The sequence below is a fragment of the Carassius auratus genome, unplaced genomic scaffold (genome assembly GCF_003368295.1).
Source record: "Carassius auratus strain Wakin unplaced genomic scaffold, ASM336829v1 scaf_tig00020493, whole genome shotgun sequence".
Classification (NCBI taxonomy): Eukaryota; Metazoa; Chordata; class Actinopteri; order Cypriniformes; family Cyprinidae; genus Carassius; species Carassius auratus.
This window is the reverse complement of record NW_020525031.1, coordinates 841,182-857,879: the sequence shown is the minus strand read 5'-3', so window position 1 is coordinate 857,879 and position 16,698 is coordinate 841,182. Positions and strand designations below refer to the sequence as shown.

Genomic DNA, 16,698 nt, shown 5'->3' with positions numbered 1-16,698 from the left:
CCCACTGGGTGACATCATAAGGAAGCATACCATCTCGTTTCATCTCTATGCAGAAGATTCACATTTGTACTTGCCTCTAAAATCTACAATACAATCTCTTCTGGCCTGTCTTGAAGACATCAAAACTTGGATGGTTAACACCTTTCTCCAGTTAAACAGTGACAAGACAGAAGTGATTATTTTTGGTTCTCCCAAGGCAAGATGCACTGTGGTACAAAATCTAGGTAACTTCACCCCATTTATCAAACCTTATGCCAGAAATTTGGGTGTCATTCTTGACTCAGAACTCAGAGAATGATTTCTCACCTTAAGTCATTCCTATCTTTTAACAGTCTTGAGAAAGTTATCCATGACTTTATTACATCACGGCTGGATTATTGTAATTCCCTCTACTTTGGCCTTCCACAATCATCACTTAGACATTTGCAGTTAGTACAAAACGCAGCAGTGCGTCTTTTAACGGACACTAGGAGGCACAAGCACATCATCCCCATTGTGGCCTCCTTGCGTTAGCTCCCAGTGTCACAGTCAGCGATATACTTTTTTTTCTCTCATCTTAAAGCAAAAGAATCAATTTATATATACGTTTTTAAGCATCTATATTGCTTTCTACATTAAATAATTATTAGTAATAACTGTGCAGTACACTGATCAGGTCTTCTTCCAGACTGGCCTTTATTTTGCATAAATGCTTAATGGTTTTGCACTCGCCATGCATCCTCTGGAAGTCACTTGACCTCTGCTTAAACCTCTCTTCTAAAGCATCAACCTTTTCCATTTATTCAGCCAGTCAATTGAAAATGATTGAAGGGTGAGACTCAAGTTTTGCATGATAACAGCTTCTTGAAATTGAACGAGAGCACTTACACAGACACAGCAAGATCAATTATTTTTAATAGCAAATAGAAGCTATACATTTGTGTTTTAATTCATGTCCTTATATTATTGTTATGATATTTATTGTTGTAGTTTGGTATAGTTATAGTTAATCTCAATATTTAATAAAACAATAGACACATTAGCTTTATCTAGTAGGCTATATTATTTAAGACACCCATTACAAACAAGATGGCATTTCCTAATATACATATAACATAACAAAAAAAGGTCCGCAAAACATTAATGCTAGTATACCAAAACATTTGAATGATTTATAAAATTATTATATATTTTTCTTCTTATTTTTTTATATATATATAACAAAATGGCATGTCAAACAAATGCATTGTAAGTTTATCAGCATTATTCACAAGCTTTCACAAGCATATGTGTTTGGTATAAAAAAAAAATGTGTAGAACAATATAAACAAAATAATAGGTATTGTGTGTGTGTGTGTGTGTGTCACACACACAGCATAATTTCTTCTTATGCCACTCTGGCCTCTGGTCTGCTGAATACAGAGGAGATGCAATTGAAACAACAGGTTTATGAGGAGACTTGAATAAGGCAGACTTATTTTTCAATATTTTTCTCTTTTGGAATAAAAGTATCAATGTTATATTGTCAAATATAGTGCTGATGATCTTTTCTGACAGGCCAAACATTTCTTGATGGCTCTCCCCATATCTGAGAAGATCTAGTTCATCTCCATCTCCATTGCAGCTGATGATTTTAGGGGAACAGAATCAAAGCCATCTGACGTTCTCTGTAAAATAACAGAACTTTTTCAAGAAATGCCTGTTAATGCTAATATTATTGGAACATTAAAAACATGTAAAGTGTCCATCACATCAAGAGTACAGCCAAAGAGTGTATAGTACTTCCAAGCTGAAGTCTGTCTTGTGACCTCCTTACCTCCCTGGAAAATGACTTGATCTTAGTGAAGAAAGACTTCTTGGAGAGGTAGATGAGGTCATCCTCTGCATCTTCTCCTTCCATGATGGCACAGCTATCTGCAGCTGGAAGTTCACACTCCTTATCTCCTGCAGTCATCATTAGCTTTGAGTACTTATACTGCAGCCTAAAGAGACGACATAAATACACTTATACATTAAATTTATGCATTTAGCAATCGCTTTTATCCAAAGCAACTTACAATGCATTTTTTACCAGTATGTGCATTCCCTGGGAATTGAACCCAAAACCTTTTGTGCTGTTAACACAATGCTCTACCACTGAGCATTGTCTAATTTCCTTGATCCACAAAGTCAGTGTTGTACAGTGCAGTTAGCTACCATGATTTTTAAATATCACTTTCAGTAATGAACTCTCACTTGCGTGTCCTTTTCCAGAAGTAGCAGCTGATGGTAATGAGCAATATTGCGGCAACAGTTCCGACAGAGACACCAAACTTCAGCCAGAAGTCTAGTGTCACACAGGCACTGATCTTTTGAGGAGGCAGTGACACCCCACCTGTACACCTCAGAGGTTGCTGCCACACATAAGTAGTCCTCTGAGAAACATAAACACATTTAGCTAATAAATGGTCACATAAAAACATTAGGAAAACAGTCTCATTCAGAATCTGCGTGGTTTGTCCTTTTGGGAGTTGACATATACCTGAATTCCTTGGATGCAAGCGCTCACTATCTCCTTAATGTTCCTCTCAGAGCAGAGAGGACAGGCATGCTCGGAGCGCCACAGGAAATGGAAGGAGCAGCCATCACAGGTGCCCTCGGAGCAGTTACTATACCAAATGCACACACACACACGGAAAATAACAAATAAAGACCGATATTACAGATACAGTAATAGTCCTATGCTGAAAAACACAGCACACACATATATTTATTGAATTAAATCACAGCCTTTAGGATTTGATAATCACAATAAGCCATATCGAGATTTTGGTTTTGTGTTGATTCACTGCGCAGACCTACCCACAGGAAAAGCAATTGTCATATTTACCTTGGAAGCGAAACATGGTTCTTCAGTGTTACAGTGGGATCACATCGGAGCCTAATGGAGGCAGATCTTCCATTTTTACATGCTTGTGTAGTTTCTCTAGATCTGTTGACACCATAATAGGAAGACTGTCAGATAAGCCTGAACTAAATCACCTACAGACTTGAATTTGAGATAAAAAAAAAAAGTGTGTGAAAATAATAAAAGCATTAGAATAAACTAAACACAGATCATTGTAAGCAAGTACACTCACCTGTAGTAGAATATGACATCAGGCAACTCTGATTCAACAGGAAAGTTGCCATCCAATGATGAGATGTCATCAAATTTAAAGTCAGTAGTCACTCCTGAGTATAAAAATTTTCCATTTGATGAATCCACAGGACCCACTATGTATTTGAAAGAGATTTCAAAGCATTGGTAGCACTCACCGATTAAACTATCTCCAATACTGAAGGGCTGGGAGGACACAACACTCTGACCCCTGACTTCAGAAGGCACTACAGTAGACTGACAGATGTAGCCTTTTACATCCCTCTTGCTTTCAGTCACATTTTCCAAACAGGATGCAAGAGCCCTGTTCTAAATGGGAGAAAGACACACTTTAATGCTTGATTCTGAGTTTCTATGACTAAGACTTCACTACATACTTTAAACTTTCATAAAGACTGAATGTGTTTTAATTTAGTCTCTTACTTCTGTCCCACACAGCGCCACACTGAAATGCTGGAAATACTGGAGCCCTTTACTGGTGAAGCGTGGGATGCCCTGGAAGCCTGTGACATTTGCCAGCGGAGAGAAATCATAATTCAGCATTTCTCCTTTATGATGCAGTGCTAATGTACAGTCACTCATGCATGCAGAACGGCCCTGTGAACAGAGAAGACAAGCATATGTTACAGAAGTGAATAGATAGCTGTATATAAAATAGTTCAAAAATAGTGAAAATCACTATAAAGAAAGTTACTGAAAATATGAATACACACTAGCAACATATACTAATAAATAAATTGAATCATTATTAAAAAATAAGGATATTCTTTATTTTAATATTTTCTTTACAATTTAATAATTGTAAATTATTTATATATGCTATATTATTTGATAAATATAATTATAATTTTGAATCTTTATTAACCATAGTAAGTATAATTGAGGGAACAATAAGAAATTCTTCAATATGACAAGGATTTTAATGCAAACAGAAAAAATTACAGTGTATGAATAAGATGTATTGCAATGATATGATTATGCTAGGGGTGTTTAACAATCATTAAAACACAAAGTCCAAAGGTTTTTTGGAATCTCTGAGTTTGACTTTTTATACAAACAGTGCAATGCAAAATATTACTTCTCTTTACCAGAACTGCCCAATAAATTATTATTTATTATTGGGGCTTAGCACCCGAATACATTTTTAGTCAAAATAGTCAAATGTCAAAATATTAAATGCATGTTTGTATGTTTTACTACACCAATGCATTCAAGATTCATTTTTTCAATTTTTTTGATTAATTTCCTGAAAACTATACAGTTACAAGGTAACAATGTACACAATGTAAACCGTGCACAATTTATTTAGCTCAGGAGTTAGTCATATGTTTTCAAGATTGCTGAACAGTTTTATTGTTACCTCATCAGCTCTTTAAATCAATGTTTACTGAAGCCTGTTGACTGACAACAGTCCCATCTACTGGCCAGAACAGGTACTAAGCTTGCTATATCAACAAAGGCTTTAAAACTGCAATGAGCTCAAAGATCAGGGGCCTTTCACACAGAACACTTTGTGGAATGGAAAAGAGCACATGGTCTAGAGACGAGTTTTGAATTTCATGAATTTTGTTTGAATGCTCACTTTATTACTGTAGGTATTGGGTCCGCAAGGTATGCAGGCTTGCTTTCCGATTGGCTGCTCGGGCCTGATGATGGTATTTGAGGGACAGCTTTCACACACTCCAGTGCCATTCAGCATGTAGTGCCCTTGAGGGCAGGGCACGCAGCCTGAGTCAGAGTCGACTGCAGCCGGAGCACACTGACGACACTCTGAAGCCACACCCCCAATCACATTAGTGAGGTGAACAGAGTAGATCTTAGCATAGTCAGAGCTGTATTCATTTTTCTGTAAGACAAACACACAGCCTCATGTCCAGCTTCTTTAGCCATGGAGTCTTAAACCTCAGTAAACAGTAAAAAAGTAAAAACCAAACAGGAAAGAAGTAAGAGACTGAGGTTTAATCTTACCATGCTGAAGATCCCAGTGCGCTGAAAAGCCCAGGTGAAACTAACAGTGTTGTTGCTTTTAATAAGATAAGAGTAGGATTGCTTCCCCATAGTACCAGACCAACTCTCCACAATATTACTCCATTCATTTTTCCCCTGCGGAGAAATGGGGAAACAACAACAAATCTTAGACATTAATATGCAAAATTAGGCAAAACCATTATAATGATTGAACCACTTAAAGGTGTGGGGCAAGTAAGATTTAAAAATATATATACTTTCATTCATTTATAAATTATGTATTAAATTGATCAGAATTGACACTAAAGATTTCTATTTTAAATAAATGTTGTTTTCGCTATTGATAATAATAATAAGATGTCATCTATGTATACAATGATTTAAAAAACGGCCGAACTCACTGCCAGGAAATACAGTTTACAATCGGCTGTACACTTTGTTTCAAACACAAATGTTATTCTGGAAAGCTGAACTCTCTCATTGTCTTCACTCAGGGAATGAGGCAGGCTGAAAAAAGGAAAAAGGGGATTTTATTGAGTAAATTTTTAGCCCATGGTTATGTCTCTTGTATTAGCGTTAATGTTGATGAGGTCTTCATTTGAGGTATTGAGACCATTAATACCATGCAGTTGCTGTTTGTAAACGTGTGTGTGTGCTCACCTGTATCCAGGTACTGTGAGCGTCAGCATCATGTAGTCAGAGTCCTGATTGCTTGGTGTGGTGTAGATGTACTCACCCGCAACCTCCCAGCCTGTTACAACAAAAAGCTCATAACTCATAAGCATATGACAGAATGACTCATAACATAACATAAACATAAAATTGTGTGGAGCGCTAGTGATAAGATATTTAGGCACCTGTCATCCTTTCAGTGCTGCTGTATTCTGAACTGAAGACTGAGCTCCTCATATTGCTGGGCATTTTGTTCCACCATTTATATTCAAAACCCACGACTGGTTCTGTTCCAGCAGGACACTCTGAACATTCTGAACACATGTAACATGATCATTTCTAATAGTGAGTTCTGTTACTGATGCACTTCAAGTATATACTAAAACATACATTTAGTGTTATTAAAACATACATTTAGGGGAAGTCGTGGCCTAATGGTTAGAGAGTCGGACTCCCAATCGAAAGGTCGTGAGTTCGAATCTCGGGACGGCAGGAATTGTAGGTGGGGGGAGTGCATGTACAGTTCTCTCTCCACCTTCAATACCACGACTTAGGTGCCCTTGAGCAAGGCACTGAACCCCCAACTGCTCCCCGGGCGCCGCAGCATAAATGGCTGCCCACTGCTCCGGGTGTGTGCTCACAGTGTGTGTGTGTGTGTTCACTGCTCTGTGTGTGTGCACTTCGGATGGGTTAAATGCAGAGCACAAATTCTGAGTATGGGTCACCATACTTGGCTGAATGTCACGTCACTTATATACACATGTAGTTTTGTCATCTAGAGATATAACAGAGATGCATGCATATGCTGTCACGGTGAAATCTTTTAATTGTTGTTTGTTCGCTTTGTCTCTCTACCTGTCCCATTGGAATAGAAGCCATGTGGGCAGGGTTCACAGGTGGAGGTGTTGCTGGAGAAGAATCCTGGATTGCATGGAGGGCAGGCCATCATCTCCCCTGAGACCGGAAGCTGCACTGCCCCCTCCACAGTCTCACTGCAGATTTTTGGCTCGATCCACTTATACATCAGTTGTGTCTAAAGAAAGACAGAAAGATAAAACAGTTGTTAAATAAAATCAAAATAAATAAATAAATACAAATTCTCTCTAGATGTGTTGGATTTTTTTGTGGTACCTGACCACTGGAGTCACATGGTGTGTGAGTATAGAAGTAATCCGTTGTTGTGCAGGGCAGTCGCTGTAGACAGCTTCCAGATCCAATTCCTGGAGTAACACACACAGGAGAGAGGAAAACACCCGTGGCATTAGGAAAAACAAACACACACTCATTTAGATAAAGTGATAAAACACAGTAGGCAAATTCCACTGGGGCGTTCAGGTCATTTACATGAACATTTACTTTCATGTGCGTCCATTTAAATGCTTGATCACATCTATGCAGATTTAACGTTCAAAGCCCTTTACAAGGAATGTGTTGGGTGACCACCCAGTCATTAAAAATAGCTATGCGTAAATGCATTGTGAAACATTTTATAGTATATTCAATTCAATTCAAGTTTATTTGTATAGCGTTTTTCACGATGTAAATCGTTGCAAAGCAGCTTTACAGAAAATTAACGTTTCTACATTATATATGTATATGACAGATATTTGTTAGTTTAACCATAAAATCATTCAATTATTATATCAACAATTCAATATCTTTTGATATCTATATATACACACACATACATACAGACGTTTTTTTATTTATTGACACTTCAGGACGATTTATGCACCTACAAAAATATTCTAATATTTCACTTACACAAAAAAATCGTGTAAACATTCACATACATTTCTAAGAACAGAGGGAGAATAATAACTATAAGCAGTAATGAATGTGAAATTATGACAATAGCAGCCGATGACTGGCTTGAATTAACATGAACATTTCTTTAAAAATGCTGATACACACACCTGAATATTTGTCTGCTTCACAGGGTTGGCACGCAGTGGCTCCCTTATTAGAGTACGAATTAGCAGAGCATGGGATACAGCGGGCAGCCCCTGGTTTATCACTATAGGTACCAGGCTTACAGTGAAAGCATTCAGATGTATACGAGACACCTGAAAATAAGGTCAAGTGTTAATCCTTAAGTACTTTTTTTTTTCATGCATTTTAAAAGTAACCCATGCCATCCTTTTTAAGGTAGTGCACAAATAATTGTGATGGATAAATACCTGAGATGGCAATGTTCTTCAGTAGAACTGGTTTGGCAGTGTTGGAAGCCAGAGAGAAACCTGTTGTTCTCCAGTACAAGACATTGTTACCACTACTCAGCTGTACCTGGTTAAATAGCAGGAAGAAAACGTTTTGAGGCCTGAGGCTTCTATATTTGCTCAACACACACTCTCACACACACACACAGATACTTACATAATGATAATCCCAGTCACTTTCTGATATTTTCATCCAACGACGTTGAGATTCTGTAGACTGACACTGGTCATTCTGAACCTATTAGCACATGAATATCATAACCCATATCACGCAGTGTCTAACATTATCAATGGACTATACCACAAGAAACACATCTGTGGTGGTAATAAAACTCAATTTATTATTTTTATATTGCCTATTATATGTTATTTATATATTAAATATGAAAATGCACTTTATACAAATGCAGTTTAATCAACTATATATTTTTTAAACTCTATATAGGTATATATTTTGGAAAACTGTAACTAGCGAAGCCCCAGTACTTACATAAAACTCAAAAAACATGCGGTTGTCAGGATAGAAGTACTGGAAGGACACAGATCCAGGCTTCTTTAGACTCACAGCATAGGAAAGGGTTGAAGTGCACTCATCTGTGTTAGAGGCAATATAATCACCTTTCGGGATCCATGTTGAGCTGAGCACATGCAATGGGTCCCCATTAAAGCAAATTTCCACAAATGTCTATACTTCAGTTTCATTTTAATTCCAGATAATTCAAGGTTCTGACTCGTCAAGCACTTTTACGTAAACGTTCAGTGCATTCAATTACAGTTAAGTGAATGTTGAATGGCTCAACCATCCACTTGATCCTGAATTTTAAGCACTAACACCAATTTGCATATCTTGAATACAAGAGCTCAAATTTTTCATATACTGTATATATACGATTCACTCACTTGGAGCAATTTGTGTGAGTGTATCCAAAGTTAATAGTAATGCCATGGCTTATAAAGCCAGTGGGCAAAGTGTCCCACTCGTCAAAAGCAACACCCGTCCCAAGAGAATAGGTCCCTGCGACGCACTTCTGACACTCTTGAGTCCTCATGTCCAGAAATTCGCCATCATTACAGCTAAACGCTGACAAAAGGGGAAAAAAACACAACAAAGATTAAAGTATCTTTCTAGATTTGAAAACCTTCACCTGGTGCCATAGCATGCTAGAGACCAGTCTATTATTTTTTGTGTCTGGTAGTGGTAGTGTGTGTGTTGCAGATACTTACTGCAATGGGTGCCTTTGACTGGATCAGGTAAACCAGTGCAGGTCTCAGGCTTGTTGGGTATCGCCACTCTCCATCGAGAGCCCAAAACATCACAGTCTGTGTACTCAAAATGGTAATCAGACTGCAAAATAATGAAACATACAACAACAACTGCATTGAAATGTCTTTCAGGCTTATTCATTTGGAATATAAGACAAAACTAGGAACACTGTAATATTTCGTTTTGTGCAGAGTAATACATTTGTTGGCATAATTTGAGATATCAACCACATCAACCTCATAACATCAAGTCATCCAATTATTTTGGGGGAAAAAATCTGATTCTTTGATTTTTATTCATTGATTGGTGGTTACTTGCCAAATAAATGAATAAATATATGGAAAATAAATGTTGACTTGAGATGGAATTATTTCATATTATGTAATTTATATTATCATAAAGCATCCGCTAAGAAAAAAAGCCTTTCATTACAATACTATGTCACAGCAATATTAAAACTGCAGTGGTCATAAGTCTGTCTTTAAGTGTAAAGTAATTTTCACTGCAGTTGAGAGCTGAGATACACAACTTGTCACTTTGTGCTTTACAGACATAATACTAAAATCTAGTCAACATCTTGTTTATAATGCTCCTCTGGATTACATCTCCTTTTAAAATACTGTGTCAGATCAATATTTACACAGTGGGCGGATCCACCCACTGGAGATCAACTTCAAGGAAGTGTCCGTCGCCTTGTCTAAATGAACAGTCTTTAGCAGGTATTATTTACACACCATGCAAAGTAGGAGAGCCCAATAAAATTTAATCTTGAGTATATATTAACATATTAACATCTCCAAACATCCTGTTCATCCTAATTTAACCAAGGACATAACAACCAGTAATAAAATACTTAAATACTTAAAAGTATGGTTTAAATGAAAGTTATTTAAACTCAAGGTGGTTTGTATATGTTGAAAGCTACCCCAAAGAACAGGCCGCTGGCAAGAAACAAGAACCTAAATAACCCTGACTGAATAACACCTGAGGTACCAGCAGAAACTTCACTTCCACAGAGCAAAACAGAATGACCCATGTGGAAGGAAAGAAGATTAATAGTTAAGACCTCACCAGGACGAGTGATCGTGCTTCTTATAAGTGCTTTGTGTTAGTGCTGTGAGAGTTACGTTCAGTAAGAAAGAAAGAAAGAGTTGTTCTGAGCAAGCAGTCAACATCATAATCCCTACATCCATATAAATGATGAAACCAAGGCAACAGAACAGACTGACATTTGTTTCTATGGTGTCTCTTAGGGGTCAGATTAACAGATGAATCTCTTCCACAGAAAACATGGGTTGTTTATTCCCCCCTCAAGGTCAATTTTTCACTTTGTCTATTTTCAGTTATATTTGCAATAATATAATATATATATATACACACACACACACACACACACACACACACACACACACATATATATATATATATATATATATATATATATAGCTTTTGTGTCAAAGAATTAAAGACAGGTATATCAGTTCAGGTACACCAACAGCAATGCAGCCTTTTGTTAAATGATCATAACAGCAGATGCCCCTTTCACAAGCTCTCTAGGGCAAACAGACAAGCTTATCTGGACGTGAGTGTGTCCCCCATTTCCATGATTATGCTCACTCTTATTCAAACAATTAATTTACTTGAGGGAAAAGAGGACAGAAAGCTAAAACATATATTTTAATCAAAATCAGCATATATCTTGAAAAGAAAAGGAAACAATACAATGAATGCTGATGTATGTGAGCTTTTTATTAACTAAGAAGAAAATCAAGCCCACATCCCTTGTTTGCTTTACTAACTGAATTGAGCTCTCACTCAGACTTCTTCTTCTTTCATTCATTACTGGACGGTTTCAAATTTTGTATGGTCTTATTTGTAAAGTGGCATCATGTGATACACAGGCTGATGATCCAGTGATGATGTTTGTACAATATGATCTCAGCATGTAATCTCGTGTTATTTCAAGTGAGGAGAGTTTTCTACGATTTATGGACATAACACAATATATATTTTTCTTGAATGTTCTGGCCTAATCCTCCAGTCCTGCACAATAATGTTGGGTGTTTATAATGGTCAATATACCCTCAGCAGCAGCATTAAATCACAAATATGCTATTCTGTTAATGTGGGTTCAGCCAGCACTCATGGTACTAACAGCTGTCGGAAATAAACCGCACACAATGAATAGTGCAAATCACATTAACTTGCATTATTTTAAAACTGTCGCGGTACATGATATACAATGCACAGTAAAGCAGCACCCTACCTCTTTGCAGCTGGGTAATTCCGTTGCCTTAGTTAAAAGAAAGTGAAGCAAAAAAATGCCTACACTGAAAAGCACATGGCTTAAAAACATTTCTGTTTCCAAAAGATATGTTCCCTGCAGGCAATGCGTGTGACAGTAACAGACGTGCTGTTAATATTGCTGCGCTTTTATCCAGACACTGTTTGCACACGTTAAGCGTGTAATGCGCTCAGCTCTCCTATTGGTCAGTCTCTTTGGGATGGAGTTCCTACTGCAAACTTGTCTTATTGCCACATGTTAAGACATGAATATTCGTTAAGACTCCAATAAAAAAATATAATAAATAAATAAATAAAATAAAATAAAGACACACACACACAAACATTAAGAACATGGCGGAGTAACAAACATTAAAGTAATGATATTAGGTCTAATGTAGGCTAGTCTACATTTGGGAAACTCATTTTAATGCTTATGAGCAAAGTACGGGGAAACTCAACAGTTTTGTTGTTGTAAAAAATAAAATAAAACCCGGTTAACAGCAACGTAATGATAAGGGTTTAAACACTGATCTATATGTTTCTCTATTATAGATCAGTGGGTTTAAACCTAAATGAGTTTGTCTGTATGGCGCTGTGTGAAACACCAGACCTGACGCTCACAGTTGGTCTCTAGGCAACGGTAGGAGGGACAACAAAGTTGCAAGAAAAGATCCCAAACCATCGATCTGTTACATTCCACAAGACTCATCTGGATATATTGTGGGAATATGCCTCAAGAACGAGATCCTTTCCCAATCCCGCGATATGAGAACGATTATACACTCAGAAGGAGTGAGGAAGCTCAGGTAATTTCAAACTATGAATTTAAAACTTTAGAACTGATCAGCCGTTTCTATTTAGTTACAGATTTGTATGCTTCTTGATCATTGCCCACATTTTTATACACGTTACATATTTCTTACTTTTTACCTTGATTGATCAGAAACTACCATACGACAAGCCGACCCATCTCGCACAAAATGACGAACCCTGGGGGAGACTCCACAACACGACAACACAGGCCAGCTCGCGTCGACAAGTCTGTCATTACGATACTACAGTGAGTTGAGATGACCTCGGAGGAGGATTTGAATTTACTGAATAGGCTACTACTTAAAAATTACCATAGGAAACCTAAAATAAATTCAAAACGGAAACATATTATGATTCAAAGCTCTGTTTTTAAAATGTACTGACACTGCTAAAATGTTACAAGGTACCAAAGGACAGTCTGGACATTCATCTAAAATCGACATACGATCATCATCTAGGATTATTTCAGGACAAAAATAAAACTGTGACGCAGAAGGAAACTATTGCATTGGAAAATGGGTAAGACCGCTATTATATAGATATGTGTACGTACACGTATATAGTGTTCAGATGCAAAAGCCTTTAAGTGTAGTCTGAAAATGTTCTCGTAAAATTGGTTAGGATTTTTATCAGGCTCTTTAGGTTTAGTAATTTGACTTTAATGAAAAATAAATTGAAATAATTGAACAAATATAGGACTATGAACCTGATTAAAAAAAAGCTAATTTTACATGAAAAATTCAGGCGGCATATATATATATATATAAACAAACATGGAGAGTTGTTTCGTTCGAAGCCTCAGTCAGGCTGAAACTTGCAGCCATTTTGATTTTTCCACACAGGACACTGAAAAATAAAGAATCAGAAGATTCGGTGAGTGAAACTGAAAACAAAGGCATGAGAGTGTGGCTCGACACCCAGAAGGCGTCTATATACAGTATTAAAGGGTCCATAGGTGATATTTAATACTCAGCCCATAAAATAATCATCAAAAATGCTACAGAATTTAACCAGGGTGTGTGCGTTTTTTTCCCCTTCTTTTTTTTAACTCTCAGAGTCTCATCATACAGCCTCTACAAACCGAGGTTACTCTCGTAAGCATGATGGCGGCTTTTACTCAACGTGACGCAGTGCAAATGGGATATAAAGTGAAGATGAGAACCCATATTCCGTCAGTTGATAAACAATGGGTATCGGCAACACCATGTACAAGGACTTGAAAAAAGGAAAATAAAAGAAACGTAGATATGCCCGTGTGGACTCTTTAAAAGAATACAACACGTTTGTCGTGATGCTCACTGACTTCAAGGAGACACTCACTGTTAGAAGTTATGGTTAGATCAGGATCGCCGTTATACTCAGTGAACAAGCAGGGTTTACTGGACCGAGATCCAGCACACTGTCTGTTCTAGTATATCTGATCGACTCATCATTTCTTACCACAGTTTCAACTGTGGGTGCCCCGAGTTTAGTGAGAAAGCCTCACGATCATCGCTACAGAAGCTCACGAGTCGGTTATTATCATCTCTGTATCCGAACAGGGCAACAACTCGGACCAGATCAAATAAGATCACGGTGTAGATTTTTACAAATTATCTAATTCATTCACTCACACTCACAAAACTTAAACATTCACGCGCACAAACAACCACTCTCACACTCGCACTTACTCCACACACACGAGAAGACATTCACTCAATGACCTCACGTCCTGGTTGACGTCAATAAGTAGCACTTTGGAATCATGGGTAACGTTTAAACAACCCTAAAAATCACACTGCCCTCTTGTGGTTGGTTACGGTACGCGCAATTTTTAATAGTCTCATTTTTAATTATAGTTCTTATAAATTACTTATTCATATTTTAATAAATTAATTACATTTTAGACTTAGAGACAACAAAATACATAATTTAGACGAGATGTAAAATTGATAGAACAATAACCTGTTGGTTAAAAAACACACATTGTAACAGGCATTTTCTTAGCAAGTGTCTGCGGTAATTAGTTAATCTGGCGTCCTACGTGCCTCGTATAAATTCAGGGTAATCTGAAGTGATGTAATGAGCTTGAATGTAATGTCCGCAACAAGCATCACTGAACATAAACAGGGCAAACTCTAACTGGAGGCCACAGTCTCGACAATAGACCCACAATGCTGGACCTGAACACAACACAAAATCAATCAACTGTGTGCGTGGAAGTGAGTGTTCTTTAAAAAAAAAGTGTATTTAAGAGTTTATTTGCTGAATCCTAACTGAATGGTTGTTTGTTTGGTATTTCACTCTCTTTCAAAGATAAAGATACAAAAATTTAGTTACTTTTCCATAGTTCCTTTTATGAGGAACGACACCGAAAGGTGTTTGTTAGTATATAATTGTTTATATAGGTAGATATTGCGTGGACTCGTCTAGGTTCCTCAAATGCACGGTAGAGTATGACGCTAAAGTGTCTCTTGTTCGATATATTTAATATACAAAATCAAATTCAGTAGTTATTTACAGATATAATGGTCTATTTAATATAAATAATAATACAAGTAACTTGGCAAGTCTGTATTCAAACTTTGTGTATAATTAATGCAAACAAAATCCAATTTTGAACGTCTTCCCTTTTGTCCTATTGGCTGTAGTCATATGGTTTCAGAGGTCAGGAAGTCAAAACTAACTGAAGAAGCCCCAGTGTTGAACTATAAATGACCTTGTTTGCTTCATTCTTCTGTGTTTGTAAATCAAGCCATAACGCATTAGGAGGCAGAGCATGTGATTTGATCCTGGACACGATGGCACGGTTACTCTATATTAGTTGCATGCTAAATGTCAATTAACTCAGTCATTTGGCTGATTTTTTTTTTCTCTCTCTCTCTTTATCAATGGATTAATACTGTTATTTATTTTATTTTTACTCCTCCAGCACCCAGGATTCAGACATAACCGAAAAGGTATAGGCACTGACTGTGCCCTGAGTTTTATTGACCCTGCATAATGTACATCACATAATCTCTTATAAAAATGTAGACCTAGTTTTATTACAATTATATTCAAACTTACAATTTTCATCTCAAATACATTTTAAATCCTAACTGAATGTTTGTTGCCATTCAAATAATTATAAATGTTTCCCCTCTTTGTATGTTCAGATAATATTGTGTGTCATCCTCCTGAGTCCCAGCAAAGCACAGACAGTGGAGACGAGTTCATTCAGCTCAGGAAACTGAATGGCTCACCCAGCGAGAGTCCCAGTTACCAGAATCTCCACAAAGAACTTTTGCTCTGCCACAAGAGGTGAAGGGTAACCCCTGTTTAATTTGCAAATTGAGTATGCCAACATAACCCAGTACTTTACAATAAAAAAAAAAGTAAACCCTTTTATATATGTATATGTGTGGGTGTGTATATGACCTCAAACCTACTTACCTGCATTTATGCATACAAACTTTTTTTTTTTCTTTCTCTCTCTCTCTCTCTCTCTCTCTCTCTCTCTCTCTCTCTCTCTCTCTCTCTCTCTCTCAGAGGCCTGTTGTTGGAGGAGAAACCAGAATTGCAGCGTGTGTTACAGCAAAGGAGGCTTGACCTGCACCGAGAGCAGGAACTTGCCCTCCGACCTCCCTCTGACCTGGAACAAGAGCTTCGTAAGAGACAGCAGAAACTGCAGGAGGTACTGACCATTTGGTCCACTTAATGTTCCTCATTACTGAAGACCATTTTGCCAGATGTAGGGTAGTACATTTTGATTGTCTTCAATGAACTGTCAGTGTCTATGCATTTTGTTGAATGGACTGTTTCTTAATATAAATATTTATTTTAAATTTTTTTTTTTTTATTCTCTCTCTGTGTAAAGTTCACCATTTTGACTTTCTCCACAGTATGAGATTGAGGAACAGAGCCGTATAGAGGATGAGAAAAACGTTCCAGAATTTGTACGAGTGAAAGAGAATCTGCGTCGCATACAGTTGACAGAATAAAATAACTGAAGGGTCTGTGGATCAGAAATGTGCCTTAATTTTTACTGTTTTCATATAAAAAAAGTGTTGAAATAAAGTGGCATACAGCTGTAATGTAGTGAAGCTAGTGAAGCACTGTATTTAAATGTACTGTAAATTTGAGTCCAAGTAAAGCTATTCATGTCTTGTATAATATTACGGTTGCTTTCTTTTTTTCTTCACCCTGTTCAGTGATCAAACAGCAATGGGGTATATGAATACTTTTGACTTGCATAATATCCGATTACATGCAGTACAAAGTTTGTCCCGCAGGTGGCCAAACTGTCAGACTTAATGGGTAAAGTCAGTTACATCCTACCAAATGACAATCTCCTGTCATATTTCCGCAGCAGAACGTTTACTTATCTTGTAGAACCG

At 37.2% G+C, this 16,698-nt stretch overlaps 2 protein-coding genes and 1 non-coding gene across 5 annotated transcripts; 1 reads left to right on the top strand and 2 right to left on the bottom strand.

The window, feature by feature from the left end:
- Positions 1 to 679: 679 nt before the first annotated feature.
- On the bottom strand, positions 680 to 15,792 carry elapor1 (endosome-lysosome associated apoptosis and autophagy regulator 1). 2 transcript variants are annotated; one of them, XM_026249161.1, is made up of 22 exons: positions 15,755 to 15,792; positions 9,202 to 9,322; positions 8,878 to 9,058; positions 8,468 to 8,615; positions 8,135 to 8,215; positions 7,939 to 8,044; positions 7,675 to 7,824; positions 6,890 to 6,978; positions 6,614 to 6,791; positions 5,944 to 6,072; positions 5,747 to 5,837; positions 5,488 to 5,593; positions 5,087 to 5,221; positions 4,701 to 4,964; positions 3,542 to 3,715; positions 3,277 to 3,427; positions 3,099 to 3,192; positions 2,849 to 2,950; positions 2,501 to 2,627; positions 2,215 to 2,393; positions 1,796 to 1,961; positions 680 to 1,646 (listed from the first exon to the last, which is right to left on the bottom strand). In XM_026249161.1, the coding sequence occupies exons 1-22, from the start codon at positions 15,758 to 15,760 to the stop codon at positions 1,578 to 1,580; spliced, it is 2,847 nt and encodes a 948-aa protein (XP_026104946.1). In that variant the 5' UTR covers positions 15,761 to 15,792; the 3' UTR covers positions 680 to 1,577. The 2 variants fall into 2 exon arrangements, with proteins under 2 accessions (XP_026104946.1, XP_026104945.1); XM_026249160.1 differs by lacking the exon at positions 15,755 to 15,792 and adding an exon at positions 11,508 to 12,259.
- On the top strand, positions 12,174 to 13,908 carry LOC113076474 (uncharacterized protein C1orf194 homolog). Of its 2 annotated transcripts, none has more exons than XM_026249170.1 (5): positions 12,174 to 12,333; positions 12,471 to 12,587; positions 12,744 to 12,859; positions 13,183 to 13,295; positions 13,396 to 13,908. In XM_026249170.1, exons 1-5 carry the CDS (start codon positions 12,256 to 12,258, stop codon positions 13,464 to 13,466), a joined length of 495 nt encoding a protein of 164 aa, XP_026104955.1. In that variant the 5' UTR covers positions 12,174 to 12,255; the 3' UTR covers positions 13,467 to 13,908. The 2 variants fall into 2 exon arrangements, with proteins under 2 accessions (XP_026104955.1, XP_026104956.1); XM_026249171.1 differs by having other exon boundaries at positions 12,181 to 12,319.
- On the bottom strand, positions 13,676 to 14,058 carry LOC113076481 (small Cajal body-specific RNA 2). The gene has a single exon (XR_003281188.1).
- Positions 15,793 to 16,698: the final 906 nt, after the last annotated feature.